Raw genomic sequence first — 14112 nt, 5'->3', positions numbered from 1 at the left:
CTCAGGTGGCAGATGTTGAGGTGCAGGGAGTGGCCAGAGCTGTGGGTGCCATGTGGCCTGAACCTGCACCAACTCTGCTAGCCTGCTGCCCTTGAGTGCATTAGAAGGCACTGCCCTCCCACCCGTACTGGAGCAAGGTTTCACTGCCAGTCCATTTGGCTTCTGTACGTTCCTTAGGAGTGTGGGAAAGTTCAGGGATGCAGGAGAGGATATATTGTATGATAATATCCTTTTCCAACTTGTGTTAACAAGTTCCACAATTTAGCAGAGTAACATACCCCTTTTTAAACCTGCAGCAGATGCATTTGGTTAGGCTCGCTAAAGCCTCTATAATAACTGTTCTGGCATTTCCCCCTTATTCCCTCATAAAAGATAAGACACAACACAGTCTTCTATAAAAGTATAAAAAGGTTTACTTTCAGATCATTCTGTTCACAGTAGGATCCCAGAAGGCAGACTTAGCTTAGAAAAGTAACATATACCTGGAAACTATCTCATAAGAAGACAGTCCCTTTGTCCTCTCTTGGCTGGAAGCCAAGAGGGCATCTTTGGCTAAACAGATGTTGCTTCTTCGATGCATGTAGTCAAAGGAGGGAGAGAGAGATGGCTGCCCTGCCCTGTGCTTTTGTCGTTACCTGCACAGGTGAGGCCACACCCACCTCTAGTCACATGCAGAGGAAGTCTGTCCCAGCCCAGAAGGAAACAGGAAGTTTACCTGCCAACTGGACAAACATTCCTCCCCATGTGTAAACATGTTCATTCTAGGAATGCTGTACTTGACTGCTCTTGTGTTTCACATCCCACAAGGAGACGGCACTGTCTTGTCTTTTGTGGGAATGTTCAGGGTGGCAGGAGAGGATAAAAGGTAAAGGGACCCTGACCATTAGGTCCAGTCGTGGCTGACTCTGGGGTTGCAGCGCTCATCTTGCTTTATTGGCCAAGGGAGTCTACGTACAGTTTCCGCGTCATGTGGCCAGCATGCCTAAGCCGCTTCTGGCAAACCAGAGCAGCACACGGAAACGCCGTTTACCTTCCCGCCAGAGCGGTACCTATTTATCTACTTGCACTTTGGCGTGCTTTCGAACTGCTAGGTCACCCCATCGCAGGGATTCGAACCGCCAACCTTCTGATTGGCAAGTCCTAGGCTTTGTGGTTTAACCCACAGCGCCACCCGCATCCCAAACTTATATATACTAACAGGTTTATCCCATAAGGGAAATGACCTGGGGGACTGCTTGGCTGGCAGCCAGTAGTTCATTCCAGGAAGTTCGCAGGACGAAAAGAAGATGTAAAAGAGAGAGAGACTGGCAGCCTTCCTTGGCCTTTTACCGGGTCTGGAAAGGTCACGCCCACCCACTAGTCACATGCAAGGAAGGATGCTCCAGGCCAGGAGGAACAGGAAGTTTCGACTGGCTGGACCAACGTCCCCTGCATGACCACTCTAGCAAAACAGGTAATGTTGTACTTGACTGCTCCCAATGGATTACATTCCACATCTTTCACCTCGGGCAGCAAAATGTTTTGCCTTCAACTCAGGATAACATTCCACGCATTTGATGAACATAAGAAGAGCCCTGCTGGATCCAGCCCAGACCCCAGCTAGCCCAGCCTTCTGTTTTCGCAGGTGTCAAACTGATACTCATAGGAAGTCCACAAGCAGATCCTAAGCACAGCAACAGCAGTTTCCACCAAGTGGTACCCAGAGACAGACTGCCTCCAGCAGCCCACATGGAACACAAGCATCATGGCTACTAGCTACTGAAAACCTTGTCCTTCATGAATTTGCCTAATCCTCTTTTAAATCCATTCAATTCACTATATACTGTATTGTGGTAGCAAGTTCCTTAGTTTAACCATGTGCTGTGGAAATAAGTACTTTTTGTCTCTGTCCTGAACCTTCCAACATTCAGCTTCACTGGATGCCCCCAAATTATGATAATATCATGAGAAATGGAGAAAAACTTTTCACTATGCAGTTTCTCCACACTTTGTATAATTTTATAGATCTCTTTCATACCCCCTCTAATTCACCTTTTCGCTAAACTAACGCTCCCCCCAAATGTTGTGACCTTTCCTCATAGGTGGGTTGCTCTGCCCCCTTGATCATTTTGGTTGCCCTTGCGTTTTTGTGAACTTTTGTGAACTTTTCCCAGCTCTAAAATACCCTTTTTGGGGGTGAAGTGACCAACACTTACTGATTTAGGCTAGTGACCCATCTGACTCTTCTCACAGTGGCCAACAAGACACCTGCAGGAAGGCTACAAGCCAGTGCCCTCTCTTGTATTGTGATTCCCACTAACTGGTATTCAGAGACTTACTGCCTTCAACTGTGGAGGCAGAACATGGACACAGTGGACCCACAGTGGACAGTTCACCCAAGATTTTGCTGTAATCAGTTTGTTAGTCTTAAAGGTGCCACAAGACTGTTGGTTGTTTTTCCTACAAAAGACTAATACAGCTACTCTTCTGGAAATGACTTACAATGACTGAAGTTCCCCGTTCAAATCCTACCGCAATTCTGACCTAACCTCTAAAAAAACTTAAAATAATATTTAGCATGCGTTTGACATATGATTCATATGTTGTTACTATATTTGGTGATTTATCTGACTTTTATTTTCAAGTTGTTTAGCCTGTTTGCTGCTCAAAGAACTCTGGTTTGGGGGTGATTTGTGTAATAACTAAATAAAATATTGGTGGAGTGCTGTCTCTTAAGTATACCCATCTGTGCATCAAATTCTGCTGACACAATCCTTCCCTCTTCTCACACCCCCTCTCCCAATACCTTTGCTTTTAAAATCGGACCTCCACCTCGCTTCTGAGGTTGGCAATGTGGTTCTTTGTCCTTGCCTCCATCCTATATTTCTGCTGATCTGTCCAGCATCATCCAGCACCCACCTTCTCCTTGTCTTCCTCCAGCCAATTCACATTTTAGCTCTCTGCTGAAGGAAACCAAATGAACCAAATCTTTGCCTTTGGATATATATGCCCTCACTGGCATGGTCCAGAAAGGGTTCTCTCAGGTAAAGAAGGAAGTGGAATGACTCAGTCCACAGGAACTAGGGAGTTCTCCCTGGGAATGACACAACTGGGGTGATGGAGGCAACCAGTGAAGTTGAACGTAGGAAGGTTCGGGGCAGGCAAAAGGAAGTACAGTGGTACCTCGGGTTAAGAACTTAATTCGTTCTGGAGGTCTGTTCTTAACCTGAAACCGTTCTTAACCTGAGGTACCACTTTAGCTAATGGGGCCTCCCACTGCCGCTGCCGCGCGATTTCTGTTCTCATCCTGAAGCAAAGTTCTTAACCCGAGGTACTATTTCTGGGTTAGCAGAGTCTGTAACCTGAAGCATCTGTAACCTGAAGTGTCTATAACCCAAGGTACCACTGTACTACTTCACAAAAAAAGGTAACGGGACCCCTGACCATTAGGTCCAGTCGTGGCCGACTCTGGGGTTGCAGCGCTCATCTCGCTGTATAGGCCGAGGGAGCCTGCGTACAGCTTCCGAGTCATGTGGCCAGCGTGATTAAGCCGCTTCTGGCAAACCAGAGCAGCACATGGAAACTCCATTTACCTTCCCGTCAGAGTGGTACCTATTTATCTACTTGCACTTTGAGGTGCTTTTGAACTGTTAGGTTGGCAGGAGCAGGGACCGAGCAATGGGAGCTCACCCCGTCACGGGGATTCGAACCCCCGACCTTCCGATCGGCAAGTCCTAGGCTCTGTGGTTTAACCCACAGCATCACCCATGTCCCTACTACTGCACATAGCACATAGTTAAACTGTGGAACTCTCTCCCACAATAAGTAGTGATGGGCACCAACATGGCTGACTTTCCAAAAGGATTAGACAAATTCATGGCGGCTGTTGTTGTTGTTGTTGTTGTTATATTTGCATGCCGCCCATTTGACTAGGTTGCCAGTCAACGGCAACTACCCATTATGGCTATGTTTTCCTCTGCTGCATGCTTCTGAAAACCAGTGAGTGGGACTCACAGATGGGGAGCGTGTTCTTTCACTTATGTCCTGCCTGTGAGCTTACCAGAAGCATTTGGTTGGCTACTTTGAAAAAAAGGACGTCAGTTAATGTGGACCTTTGGCTTGATCCAGTAGAGCTCTTATTATTTTCTGAAAGTATGTATTGCCTGCCTTGGCCCCATCAAAGAAACAAGCACCTTACCAGGGAAAATATGGCAGCCCCACTGCCAGGGGTGGGTTGTGGGTGTAAGGCTGGCGTGGGAATTCTTGCTAGTGATTGAGAGCCCAGAGGGCTGGCGGGGGGAGGGGGCACTAATTAGTTCATCTGTAACCTTCTCAGGGAAGGGACTTGTCTCACTCCCCACCCCACCCTGATGTTGGTGTACATAAATGGTGATATATTATCGATTTATTTTTTTGTGTGAGTAGCTGTTTCTGCCAGAAGGCACTCACAGAAATATGCATCAATTAAAAACATAAAGCCAATAATATAGCAAAACTTTAAAATCACCCCCACACCACAATAGCCATGAAACCAGTGGGCAAATAAGCAAGAGAACATCATTCCTCTCGGCATTAGTTATTGTTAATTCAGGTTGTTTATTAATTCCAGTCGAGAAAGGGCATGACCTCAGGGTAAGGATTTGCTGAATTTAATATTTGAACTGGAATACAAAGTGGGAGGTGTGAGGAGGTCAAGAAACTAGTGAAGAAAATACAAGATTTGAAAATATTAACCTATTTTTCAGTTTTGCTTTTTGGCTTTTCTTTTTGTTCTTATTCTTTATTCTTCATTTTTTATTCTTTCTTCTATCAACTGTTTTTCTACTGTGTATTTTTTATTTGTTTTGCTTTTGTAGTTTGAATGTTGGAATTTGTTTTTATTGTTTGTGAAATATTAATAAATATCATTTAAAAAAAATAAAAATAAAAAAGAGAGAAAGGGCATGACCTCAGGCCGCTAAGCAGAAGCGAATGACAACTCCCCGCGATTGTACCAGTTCAGACGGCAGAGAATAAGTTGCATGTTCTGGATGGTCTCACATGGCAATAAAAACTCACTGCACGTAAAAAACAAAAATGAGCCCTAGAGTCCCAGAGGGTGAAGTTCTTCCTAGCCCATGGGTAGGCAAACTATAGCCTGAGGGGCGGATGCAGCCCAATCGCCTTCTCAATCGGCCCACGGACGGTCTGGGAATCAGCGTGTTTTTCCATGAGTAGAATGTGTCCTTTTACAGTGTTACCTCGGGTTACAGAAATTTCAGGTTACAGATGCTTCAGGTTACAGACTCCACTAACCTAGAAATAGTACCTCAGGTTAAGAACTTTGCTTCAGGATGAGAACAGAAATCTCATGGCGGCAATGGGAGGCCCCAATAGCTAAAGTGGTACCTCAGGTTAAGAACAGTTTCAGGTTAAGATCGGACCTCCGGAACGAATTAAGTTCTTAACCCGAGGTACCACTGTATTTAAAATGCACCTCTGGGGCAAAGGAATTCGTTCATCTCCCCCCCCAAAAAATATAGTCCGGCCCCCCACAAGGTCTGAGGGACAGTGGACCGGCCCTCTGCTGAAAAAGTTTGCTGACCCCTGGCTAGCCTTTCTCCCTTGCATGTTATTTTTCGATGAGCAGGGAGGGGATTTTGGGGTGTTGATAAGGAACATGGAACCCCCACTGCCCACCTCAAGAAGTGTTATTGTCCAGGGGAGGCACCCAGGGAGGCCTGATCCAGAGGGTGGCACTGCCTGCCAGTCGCCTACTCCCCAGAGCTGTGGGGCAGGCTTTACAACTGCTGCAGTTTTTTCTTGGGGATACAGCCACGGGGCAACTCGGAATAATAATAATAATAATAATAATAATAATAATAATAATAATAATAATAATAATAATAATAATATCTTTATTGTCATTGCCCCCTCTCGGGGACAACGAAATTACTTGGCTGCTCCATCCACCCAGGTAGGGCACTCCACACAAAATCAAAACAACTATAAAAACACTAATTAAAACAATACAGTATAATACAGCAAGGAAGATTAGATGACTTTCAAAGTCCAGGCTTCCCATTCAGGGCTGAGATCGCTCTGGAGAAGAAGCTGTTCTTAAGACGGCTCGTTCTTGTCTTCATCGTCCTGTATCTCCGTCCCGATGGCAGGAGCTCGAAGAGACAGTGACCAGGATGCGATGGATCTTTTACTATGTCCAGTGCCTTCCTATGGCACCTTGTGGCATAAATCTGCTCTAAGGTGGAGAGTGGGCAGCCAACAATGCTCTCTGCTGCCTTAACAACTCTGCACAACCCCAACCTGTCCCGGGTAGTACAGCTTCCGTACCACACACATAAGCCATAAGTGAGCACGCTCTCAATGGCACAGGGATAGAAGGCAAGCAGCAGTTTCTGCGGAAGATGGTTTTTTCCTTAGAAGTGAGGAGGATAGAGGGCTCTGCCTCTCCTTGGCTCTGCTCCACCTACTGGGGGGCTCCAGTGGGCACCAGCGAGTTACCACTTTCCGCGGCTGAATCTAGAGGTCCCGGGCCCTAAGGAAGTCAGATTAGCCTAAACCAGAGACAGGGTCTTCTCAACACTGGCTCCGGCCTGGTGGAACGCTCTGTCTCATGAGACCAGGGCCCTGCGGGATCTGATCTCTTTCCGCAGGGCCTGTAAGACAGAGTTGTTCCGCCTGACCTTTGGCTTGGAATCAATTTGATCCCCTCCCCCTCTTTCTTTTTTCCTTTCTCTCTCTTTCTGTGATGGAACTCCTATTTGGGGACTTCCCTGGCTTTTTTTCTGGCCCATGTAGGACCAGCCTTGGTGAAGACTTGACGTTTTTATCCCCAAAAAGTTTTTGATTTGAATTTCCACTTAAAGGAGGTTGCATTTTAAATGTTTTAATGGTGTATTTTAATCTTGTTTTTCAAGTTGTATTTCAATCAATTGTTTTATATCGGGTGTTAGCCGCCCTGAGCCCGGTCTTGGCTGGGGAGGGCGGGGTACAAATAATAATAATAATAATAATAATAATAATAATAATAATAATAATAATAATAGAAGATCCTTTCCACGGGCGGCCTTTTCTATTAGGATGGGACGCCGCCGCTCTGCAGGAGAAGGGAGCTGGGCTCTGTACCGCAGGGCAGCGGTACCCACGGCTTCCACAGGAGGCGCTCTCGGGACGATCCCGGGAGGCTGCTCCTAAAGCGAGAAGCCGTGCAGAAAAGGACGCAGGAGGGGCCGGCAGGTGGGGCTGGGTGGGGGGTAGCCCAAGGGGCGGCTTGGCGCTGCTCCTTACGATGAGCTGACCCCCTCCCCATGGCGTGCGGATGACACCCCCCTCCCTCCTCCCCCCCCCCCAATCCTGAGTGGCACCAAATTTGAAATTCCTGCCGAGGCTCCTAAAGGCGACGCGCGGCGGGAGCGCGATCCAAAGTCGCCTCGGCTGCGCACGGGGAAATCCCGGCTGCCCGGGCGCGCCGAGGGGAGAGCTGGACGTTGTCTGGCGAGGCGAGGGGCGCAGAGGCACCCAGGGCTGGAGGAAGAGGAGGGCGCCGCCTGGGTCCCTCCGTCGCTGCCTGGCGCCTTGGAGAGGCCGCCTCCTCTCCTTCGCGCCTCGAGTCTCCAAGACCCCAAGTTAGTTCTCCTGCGGTTCTTTTTTTGCGCTCTCCTTCTTTCCTCCGCCCTCCCCGCGCGCCCTTTTCTCCATTCGTCTTCCGCATCTCCATCTCCCCTTCCTGCACGTTTCCAGCTCTGGCTGTGGATCTGCTTTTTCTTGCTCCGATTCGCCCACCCAAGTCTCTCTCGATCCTCCTGGCCGGGGTTTCTCGCGTCCTCTCTGCTTCTCCGGCCATTCCGTTTCTCCGAGCTGTTCCTTGGCTAGCCCAGCGACCAGTGGAGTAGCGTGGGTTGTCAGCACCCGGGGCAAGGCATGTAATTTGCGCCCCCTAACCCGTGGATTTTCGCCCCCTAACCCTAACCCCCAGATGTTGCGCCCGGTGCGGCCGGCCCCCCCTGCACCCCCCACGCTACGCCACTGCCAGCGACTACCAGGCTGCAGCCTTGAATGTCTTCGTGATCCTGCTGAGATCTCTCTCTCTCTCCATCTCCATCCTTTCTGCAGCCTCCTGCCCCTTGGGATTCTCTCCCGCCCAACCCCCTTTCTTCACCTTCCTCTCTGCGTTCTCCAGTTGAACTTCTGCCTGTCTGCCTACTTCGACCTGCCTGCCCGCCGGTCCACCCATTTCCTCTCCTCCTGCCCAGCCATCCTCCCCCCGCCGCCGCCCCCCAGCCCCCTTCCCCGGCTGCGTCTCCCGTCCCCTCCTTCGCCTCCGTCTGCTGCTGGTCCCCAGTCGGTCGGTGCGCTCGCTGCCTGGGGTGCGCGCCTCCGCCGCCTGCGATGCAGCCACTCGCCTCTGCCAACCGCTCGCTCGTGCCCCCTCCCTGCCGAATGCAGCTCGTACACACACCCGCGCACACCCTCACTCACACGCACACACACACACACGCGGCGCCGGGAGGGAGGGAGGGAGGCAGCGCGGCACAGTCAGACGGGCGAGCCAAGGGGAGCGATGAGGATCGGCGCCGTCGGGGGCAACGGGAGCCCTCTCGCCCACGCACGGGGGGCAGCCCGGCACCCCACAGCCGGACACCCCTGGCCCCGCACCGGGGTTTGCGGACGCTCCGCCGCTGCCTGCTACCGGGACAGAGCCAGCACCCAGGGGGTAAGAGGATGGAGATCAGCGACCCGCGGCACGTCGCCCCACGGATGTGCCCCTCTGCCCTCCTTGCCCCATGGGTTCGCCACCCCCCTCCCCACGGGGACAACTCTTTCCCCCGAATGTGGCCCTTTCCCGCCACAGATTTGCCCTTCCCCATCCCTTGATTGCGTGCTTCTCCCCCCCTCCACGCCCTGTGCTAGAGATTTGCCTGCCCCTTTCTTAATTTCCATCTCACGCTCCCCAAATCTTGGGAAAGGGGGGGTTGTTCTTTTTTTTAAAATTTCACGTTGTTTACTCCTGTCTACAAAGCGATGTAGATTCACTACCGCCCTCGCCAAACCAAATTGAAGAGAAAAGGGTTTGAGGGTCGGAGATTTCAGGAGACAAAGGGTTAATGGGAAAGTTTGTTCGGACCCTGAACCCCTTCCTCTCCACCCTCTTTCTCTGGGGCTGCCTGCTTGCTCACAGGGAGAGCCCCTGCTCACTCTCCAGGCACCCTTGCAGCTTGCTTTGCCAAACTCCTTGTTGTGTTGCCAAATTCCTGCTCTGCCAAACTCCTTCTTGACAAAACCTTTGCTCTCTTCTTTGACACAGTATTATTAACTGCTCTCATACTCTCTTCCTTAAATGTCCCTTCAAACTCCTTTCCCAATATGAAACTAGCCCTGGCTCCTCCAGCCACCCAACCTCCAACTCAAAGCAGCTTAGAACCGGAGGGAGATTACTTAGAAGTAGCTGATCTCAAGTAACCACCCTGTTCTTAGATCCCATCATCCTGGATTCCATCATCCTGCCCAGTCCGTGGATCCCCATTTCTTGCCCCCAAACAGAGGAGGGGTTCTGGGTCTCAAGTTGCTCATCCCCTAACAGCTACTGTGATGGATATTTCACATAAAACCTTTCTTATTTTCAGCTTTTGAAACTTGGCTAGTTTATAACTTCAGAACTGCCGCATTCAGTCCAAAAATTGCAGCCTTGCACACTATTATTTCTCTCACATAGTTTTACTTCTCTCTCTCTTCCCTGTCTCTCTTTTTTCCATTATCACAGCATTGTGTAATCTACCCCTGTGACCATATCAACTGAGACCCCTTCTCTGACACTGCTCCCACACCAGGAATACTTTCTCTCTTCCTATACATTCTCTCTCCTGCCAGGAAGAAAGAATTAGTAGAGCAGCAGCAGCAGCAGCAGCAGCAGCAGAGGAATACAGTACAGCATTCGTACATTGCAGATTTTCAGAGGGGAGTTTCCGCTGTTGTTCACAATGCACAGAGCCACATGGGCTGAACACCAGAGAGACCGTGGGCAGCATGATCACACTTACCTGCATTGCCTTCCTTTGACCTCTGCCCACAACTCCTAAAGTTATCAGCACTGACAGTAAGGAGGCATCTTGCCTGGAAAAACCCTGGATGCTGTTTGACTGGGAGGCGTCTAGGTCCATGGGGCTTGCTAACATCCATTGAAAAGACCTTGGCTGGGGAGAATAACATCCTTCGTTCTTGGGGAGACCTGGATTTTGATGTCTGAGACAAGAACTAGACTGGATGATGGGGCCCTCTGCTCCATTGATTTTTGGCGATAATTGAGCAAAGAAACGTTTTCAAGAAGGCTTTCAGAGAAAGCCGCTTTATCAAAAGCTTTTCCTGGGACAATACTTAGAGCACAGTTGAGTTTGGATGTTGAGACATTTTAGCAAAGGTTCTGTTATCTAACTGTGTACAACATGGCCGCAGGGGTGGCAACATGGCTGCCCTTTGCCCGGGCAGCAGCTGTGGGCTGGCTCCCACTGGCCAAGAAGCCCATGCCCAAGCCTCCTGCTGACAAGAAACGCCGCAACGATGAGATCTTGGTAGTCAACGTCAGCGGGAAACGCTTCCAGACTTGGAAGAACACCTTGGACCGTTATCCGGATACCCTGCTGGGCAGCTCAGAGAAGGAATTCTTCTTTGATGAAGACAGCAAGGAGTACTTCTTTGACCGAGACCCAGAGATGTTCCGCCATATCCTCAACTTCTACCGCACTGGCAGACTCCATTACCCCCGCCAGGAGTGCATACAGGCCTTCGACGAAGAGCTGTCATTCTACGGCATCATCCCAGAGCTCATCGGCGACTGCTGCCTGGAGGAATATCGTGACCGCAAGAAGGAGAATGCCGAGCGCCTCGCTGAGGATGAAGAAGCAGAGATGACCAATGACACTGGCCTGCCTCCGGACAGCACCTTCCGACAGCGGCTCTGGAGAGCGTTCGAGAACCCCCACACCAGCACCATGGCTTTGGTCTTCTATTATGTGACTGGGTTCTTCATTGCCGTGTCAGTCATTGCCAATGTGGTGGAGACCATCCCATGCCGGCCCTCTCCTGGGAGGAAGAAGAACTTGCCCTGTGGAGATCGGTTCCCCAAGGCTTTCTTCTGCATGGACACAGCTTGCGTCCTCATCTTCACCTTTGAGTATCTCATGCGCCTCTTTGCCGCCCCAAGCCGATTCAAGTTCATGAAGAGCGTGATGAGCATCATTGACGTGGTTGCCATCATGCCCTATTACATTGGGCTGGTGATGCCAGAAAACGAGAATGTCAGCGGGGCCTTTGTGACACTAAGGGTGTTCCGTGTCTTCCGTATCTTCAAGTTCTCGCGCCACTCGCAAGGGCTGAGGATCCTGGGATACACCCTCAAGAGCTGTGCCTCTGAGCTGGGCTTCCTGCTCTTTTCGCTCACCATGGCCATCATAATCTTTGCCACCGTTATGTTCTATGCTGAGAAGGGCACTGCGTCCACCAACTTCACCAGCATCCCTGCTGCCTTCTGGTACACCATCGTCACCATGACCACACTTGGGTGAGTTGTGCACATCCTTGACATAATCCCCAGAGGCCTGGCATTGGTTCCCCACCAACGCAACATTATTCCCCTGCACTCCTGGAAACCTCATTTCCAGAATCCCCACGTGGACCTCTTGATGGCTGTGCCAACCACTAGCACCCTTGCTTTGTCCAAAAGCACCTCTGACCCAGACTGGTCCCAGACAATGGGATTTGAGGGCTTTCCCATAGAGGTATGTTAGCTCAATGAGACAAGTGAATCTATTGGTGCACTAAAGTCACTTTAGACTCTTGATGTAAGTGGCCTTATGGAAAAGCCCCTCTTGAGATGGTGATGTGCGTTACTTACCTCGACATGTGGTAAACCAGCCTTGCTGCATTCAGAGGCCCTCCTGCTCATTCTGCTGAGTGGAGCCCTGGACCTCTGCCCTGAAGTCCTGCTCTGGTGGCACCAGCATAGACGGCATCTCCCTTGTTCCAAGTTGGAAACAAGTTCCAAGTGCTTAGGAGGTGGATAAGCATGGAGACCCTACACAAGCCTATGCTGGGAAAGCAGGGTTCTGTTCAGCTGGGAGTGGGCCATCTCTCTTTCCTTTAATGTTCTGACATTAAAGTCAAGCATTCTGTGAACTGGGTCTGCCTAGCTTTCTCTCAGCCACCAAAACACCAGAAAAGCGGTCCAGATTTCTGACAGTCCCCAAGTGGGGAAGAGAACATGGCCCCTCACACCTGAATGGTCCAGGTAGCTGTGTGGCACTGTCTTGCAAGGAGCCCTTCAAAAAGTGTTGTGCAAGATGGGGAGGTGCCCAGAAGGGAACCAGCAAGGGATGGGGTGGGGTGGTCTGCTGGTGCCAAGGAAGCAGAAGCAGCGAAGATAAATATGGGTGGGGGTGGGAAGAAGAGTCAGATTGCGGGAAAGGGCTGGGAAGGCAGGGACTAGGGAGCGTTTTCCAAGGAAAGAGAAGCACTTTTGCGTCTACTGTGGGTGAGAACTTTATCAAGCCCCTCCCAAAATAGCATTTCCTTCAGTGCAATGCTCATACCCTCCCTTTCCCCTATGGTTTTCTGGCATGCTTGGACTGCAAGCAGTTGCTGTGCTGTTTTGTAGCACAGGTATTCCCTGTTCAGATTTCACGCTGGAATCCTGAATTTGGATATATTCATTTTAGCATGGTTCCCTTCCTGCGGAAAAATCAAATACTGATTTGGGTGTTTGTCGTTGTGTGTGTGGTGCATGTCTGATCCTCAGAAACTGGTACAGTATTGGAATTTTGGCATTTCAGAATGTGGGCCGCCTCCAGGGATTTGCTTTCCTGGGCCAATTGACTGCCTCACTTTTTGTCTGGACTCTGCTGGATATCTTCCATGACATCAGAACAAGAGTAGAAAATCTGGTGTCTCATCAGATTTCTACATAATGTTTCACTTTCCAGTTTATTTCAGGGCTCTGTTAGGGCTGCATTAATATCGTGCCATCAGTGTACCTTCAGTAAAAGACAAGCCCCTGCCCCAAAGAGTTTACAGTACCAATTTAGAGAGCCCGAAGGGGCAACAGAAGGACAGGAGGAAGCAGCGAGGGATGAATGCAATGTGTGTTTCTGTGGGGGGAATTATTTGGAATGTTTTCTGTGCTAGATTTGCAGACAGTGTTTTTGGAGGCTCTGCGACCAAGGATGATTAACAAAGGGCTTCCTTGTACCCCATATATTAATGAAGCATCCATCACTGGCGCCGTCTATTTCTGCATGGCCCGCAAGTGGATTCCCAACTGAACGAGGATGTTTTATTGTTATTGGGAGGTGTCAGGGGTTCAGTGTTGAATCAAAGTTGGTGAGATTTAAAACCCATCAGCTTCCATCTGGGAGAGATTATAACAGTGCACTGAGACTGCAGGAGGCCGGGCAATTTGTTGCACTTCTCAACCTTCCTTTGAGAAACTCCAAGAGAGGGGAGCATGGGGGTTACCCACTCCCCCATTTTATCTTTACAACAGCCCTGTGAGGTAGGTTTTTGCTGAGGGAAGTGCCCCTGGCCCAGAGTGAGCTTGATGGCAACACTCTAACCACTATGCCCTACTGCCTTGGGAGCATCTCAGTGCTGCTTGAAGGAAGGAGCAGAGGTGGATCTTGACTGTGAGAAAAAGGAATCCGTAAGGCAGAACTGGGGAACCGCCAGGTGATGCTGAACTACCCCTGACCACTGGACGTGCCAACTGGGGGGGGGGAGCTGAAGCCCACCACATTTGGAGGGGAGCAGGGTCCTGTCTACAAATCAGAGAGGAATGGGATCTGAACAGATAGACAGGTGCTGGCAGCTGAGACATAATGCTTGCCCATCTAGGGTTCCTGGGTCTCCGGCTGTTGTGTCATGGGTTTTGACCTCTTTCTCAGAGTTTCCAGGCAAAGGAGTAAAATGCAATTTCTCTCAGTGCCCATCCCATATGAAAAAATAAAGTGGGGTGCCGCTGCTTTACCAAAAGTGCTATAAAGTTATAATGCAGCAGATGGTACTGCCTGGCCTGAGCGCTTGCTGGCGGCCAGATCTCACTTCCCTGTCCATCAACTGCCATACCAGACATGCCACACAGGGGCAGAT

At 50.1% G+C, this 14112-nt stretch overlaps 1 protein-coding gene across 2 annotated transcripts in view; it reads left to right on the top strand.

The window, feature by feature from the left end:
- Positions 1-7350: 7350 nt before the first annotated feature.
- KCND1 (potassium voltage-gated channel subfamily D member 1) overlaps positions 7351-14112 on the top strand; it is a 69810-nt gene continuing 63048 nt past the window's right edge. Inside the window, exons 1-2 of one of the 2 annotated variants that reach the window (XM_083483017.1) lie at positions 7351-7604; positions 9740-11533. In XM_083483017.1, coding sequence (XP_083339143.1) covers positions 10419-11533 — 1115 coding nt within the window. In that variant the 5' untranslated portion in view covers positions 7351-7604; positions 9740-10418. Of the gene's footprint in view, positions 7605-8269; positions 8693-9739; positions 11534-14112 lie in introns of those variants that run through there. The other variant, XM_083483016.1, reaches the window with a different exon arrangement.

The sequence above is a fragment of the Podarcis liolepis genome (assembly GCF_965112155.1).
Source record: "Podarcis liolepis genome assembly, chromosome: 17".
Taxonomy (NCBI): Eukaryota; Metazoa; Chordata; class Lepidosauria; order Squamata; family Lacertidae; genus Podarcis; species Podarcis liolepis.
This window is presented reverse-complemented; position numbering and strand designations above follow the sequence as displayed.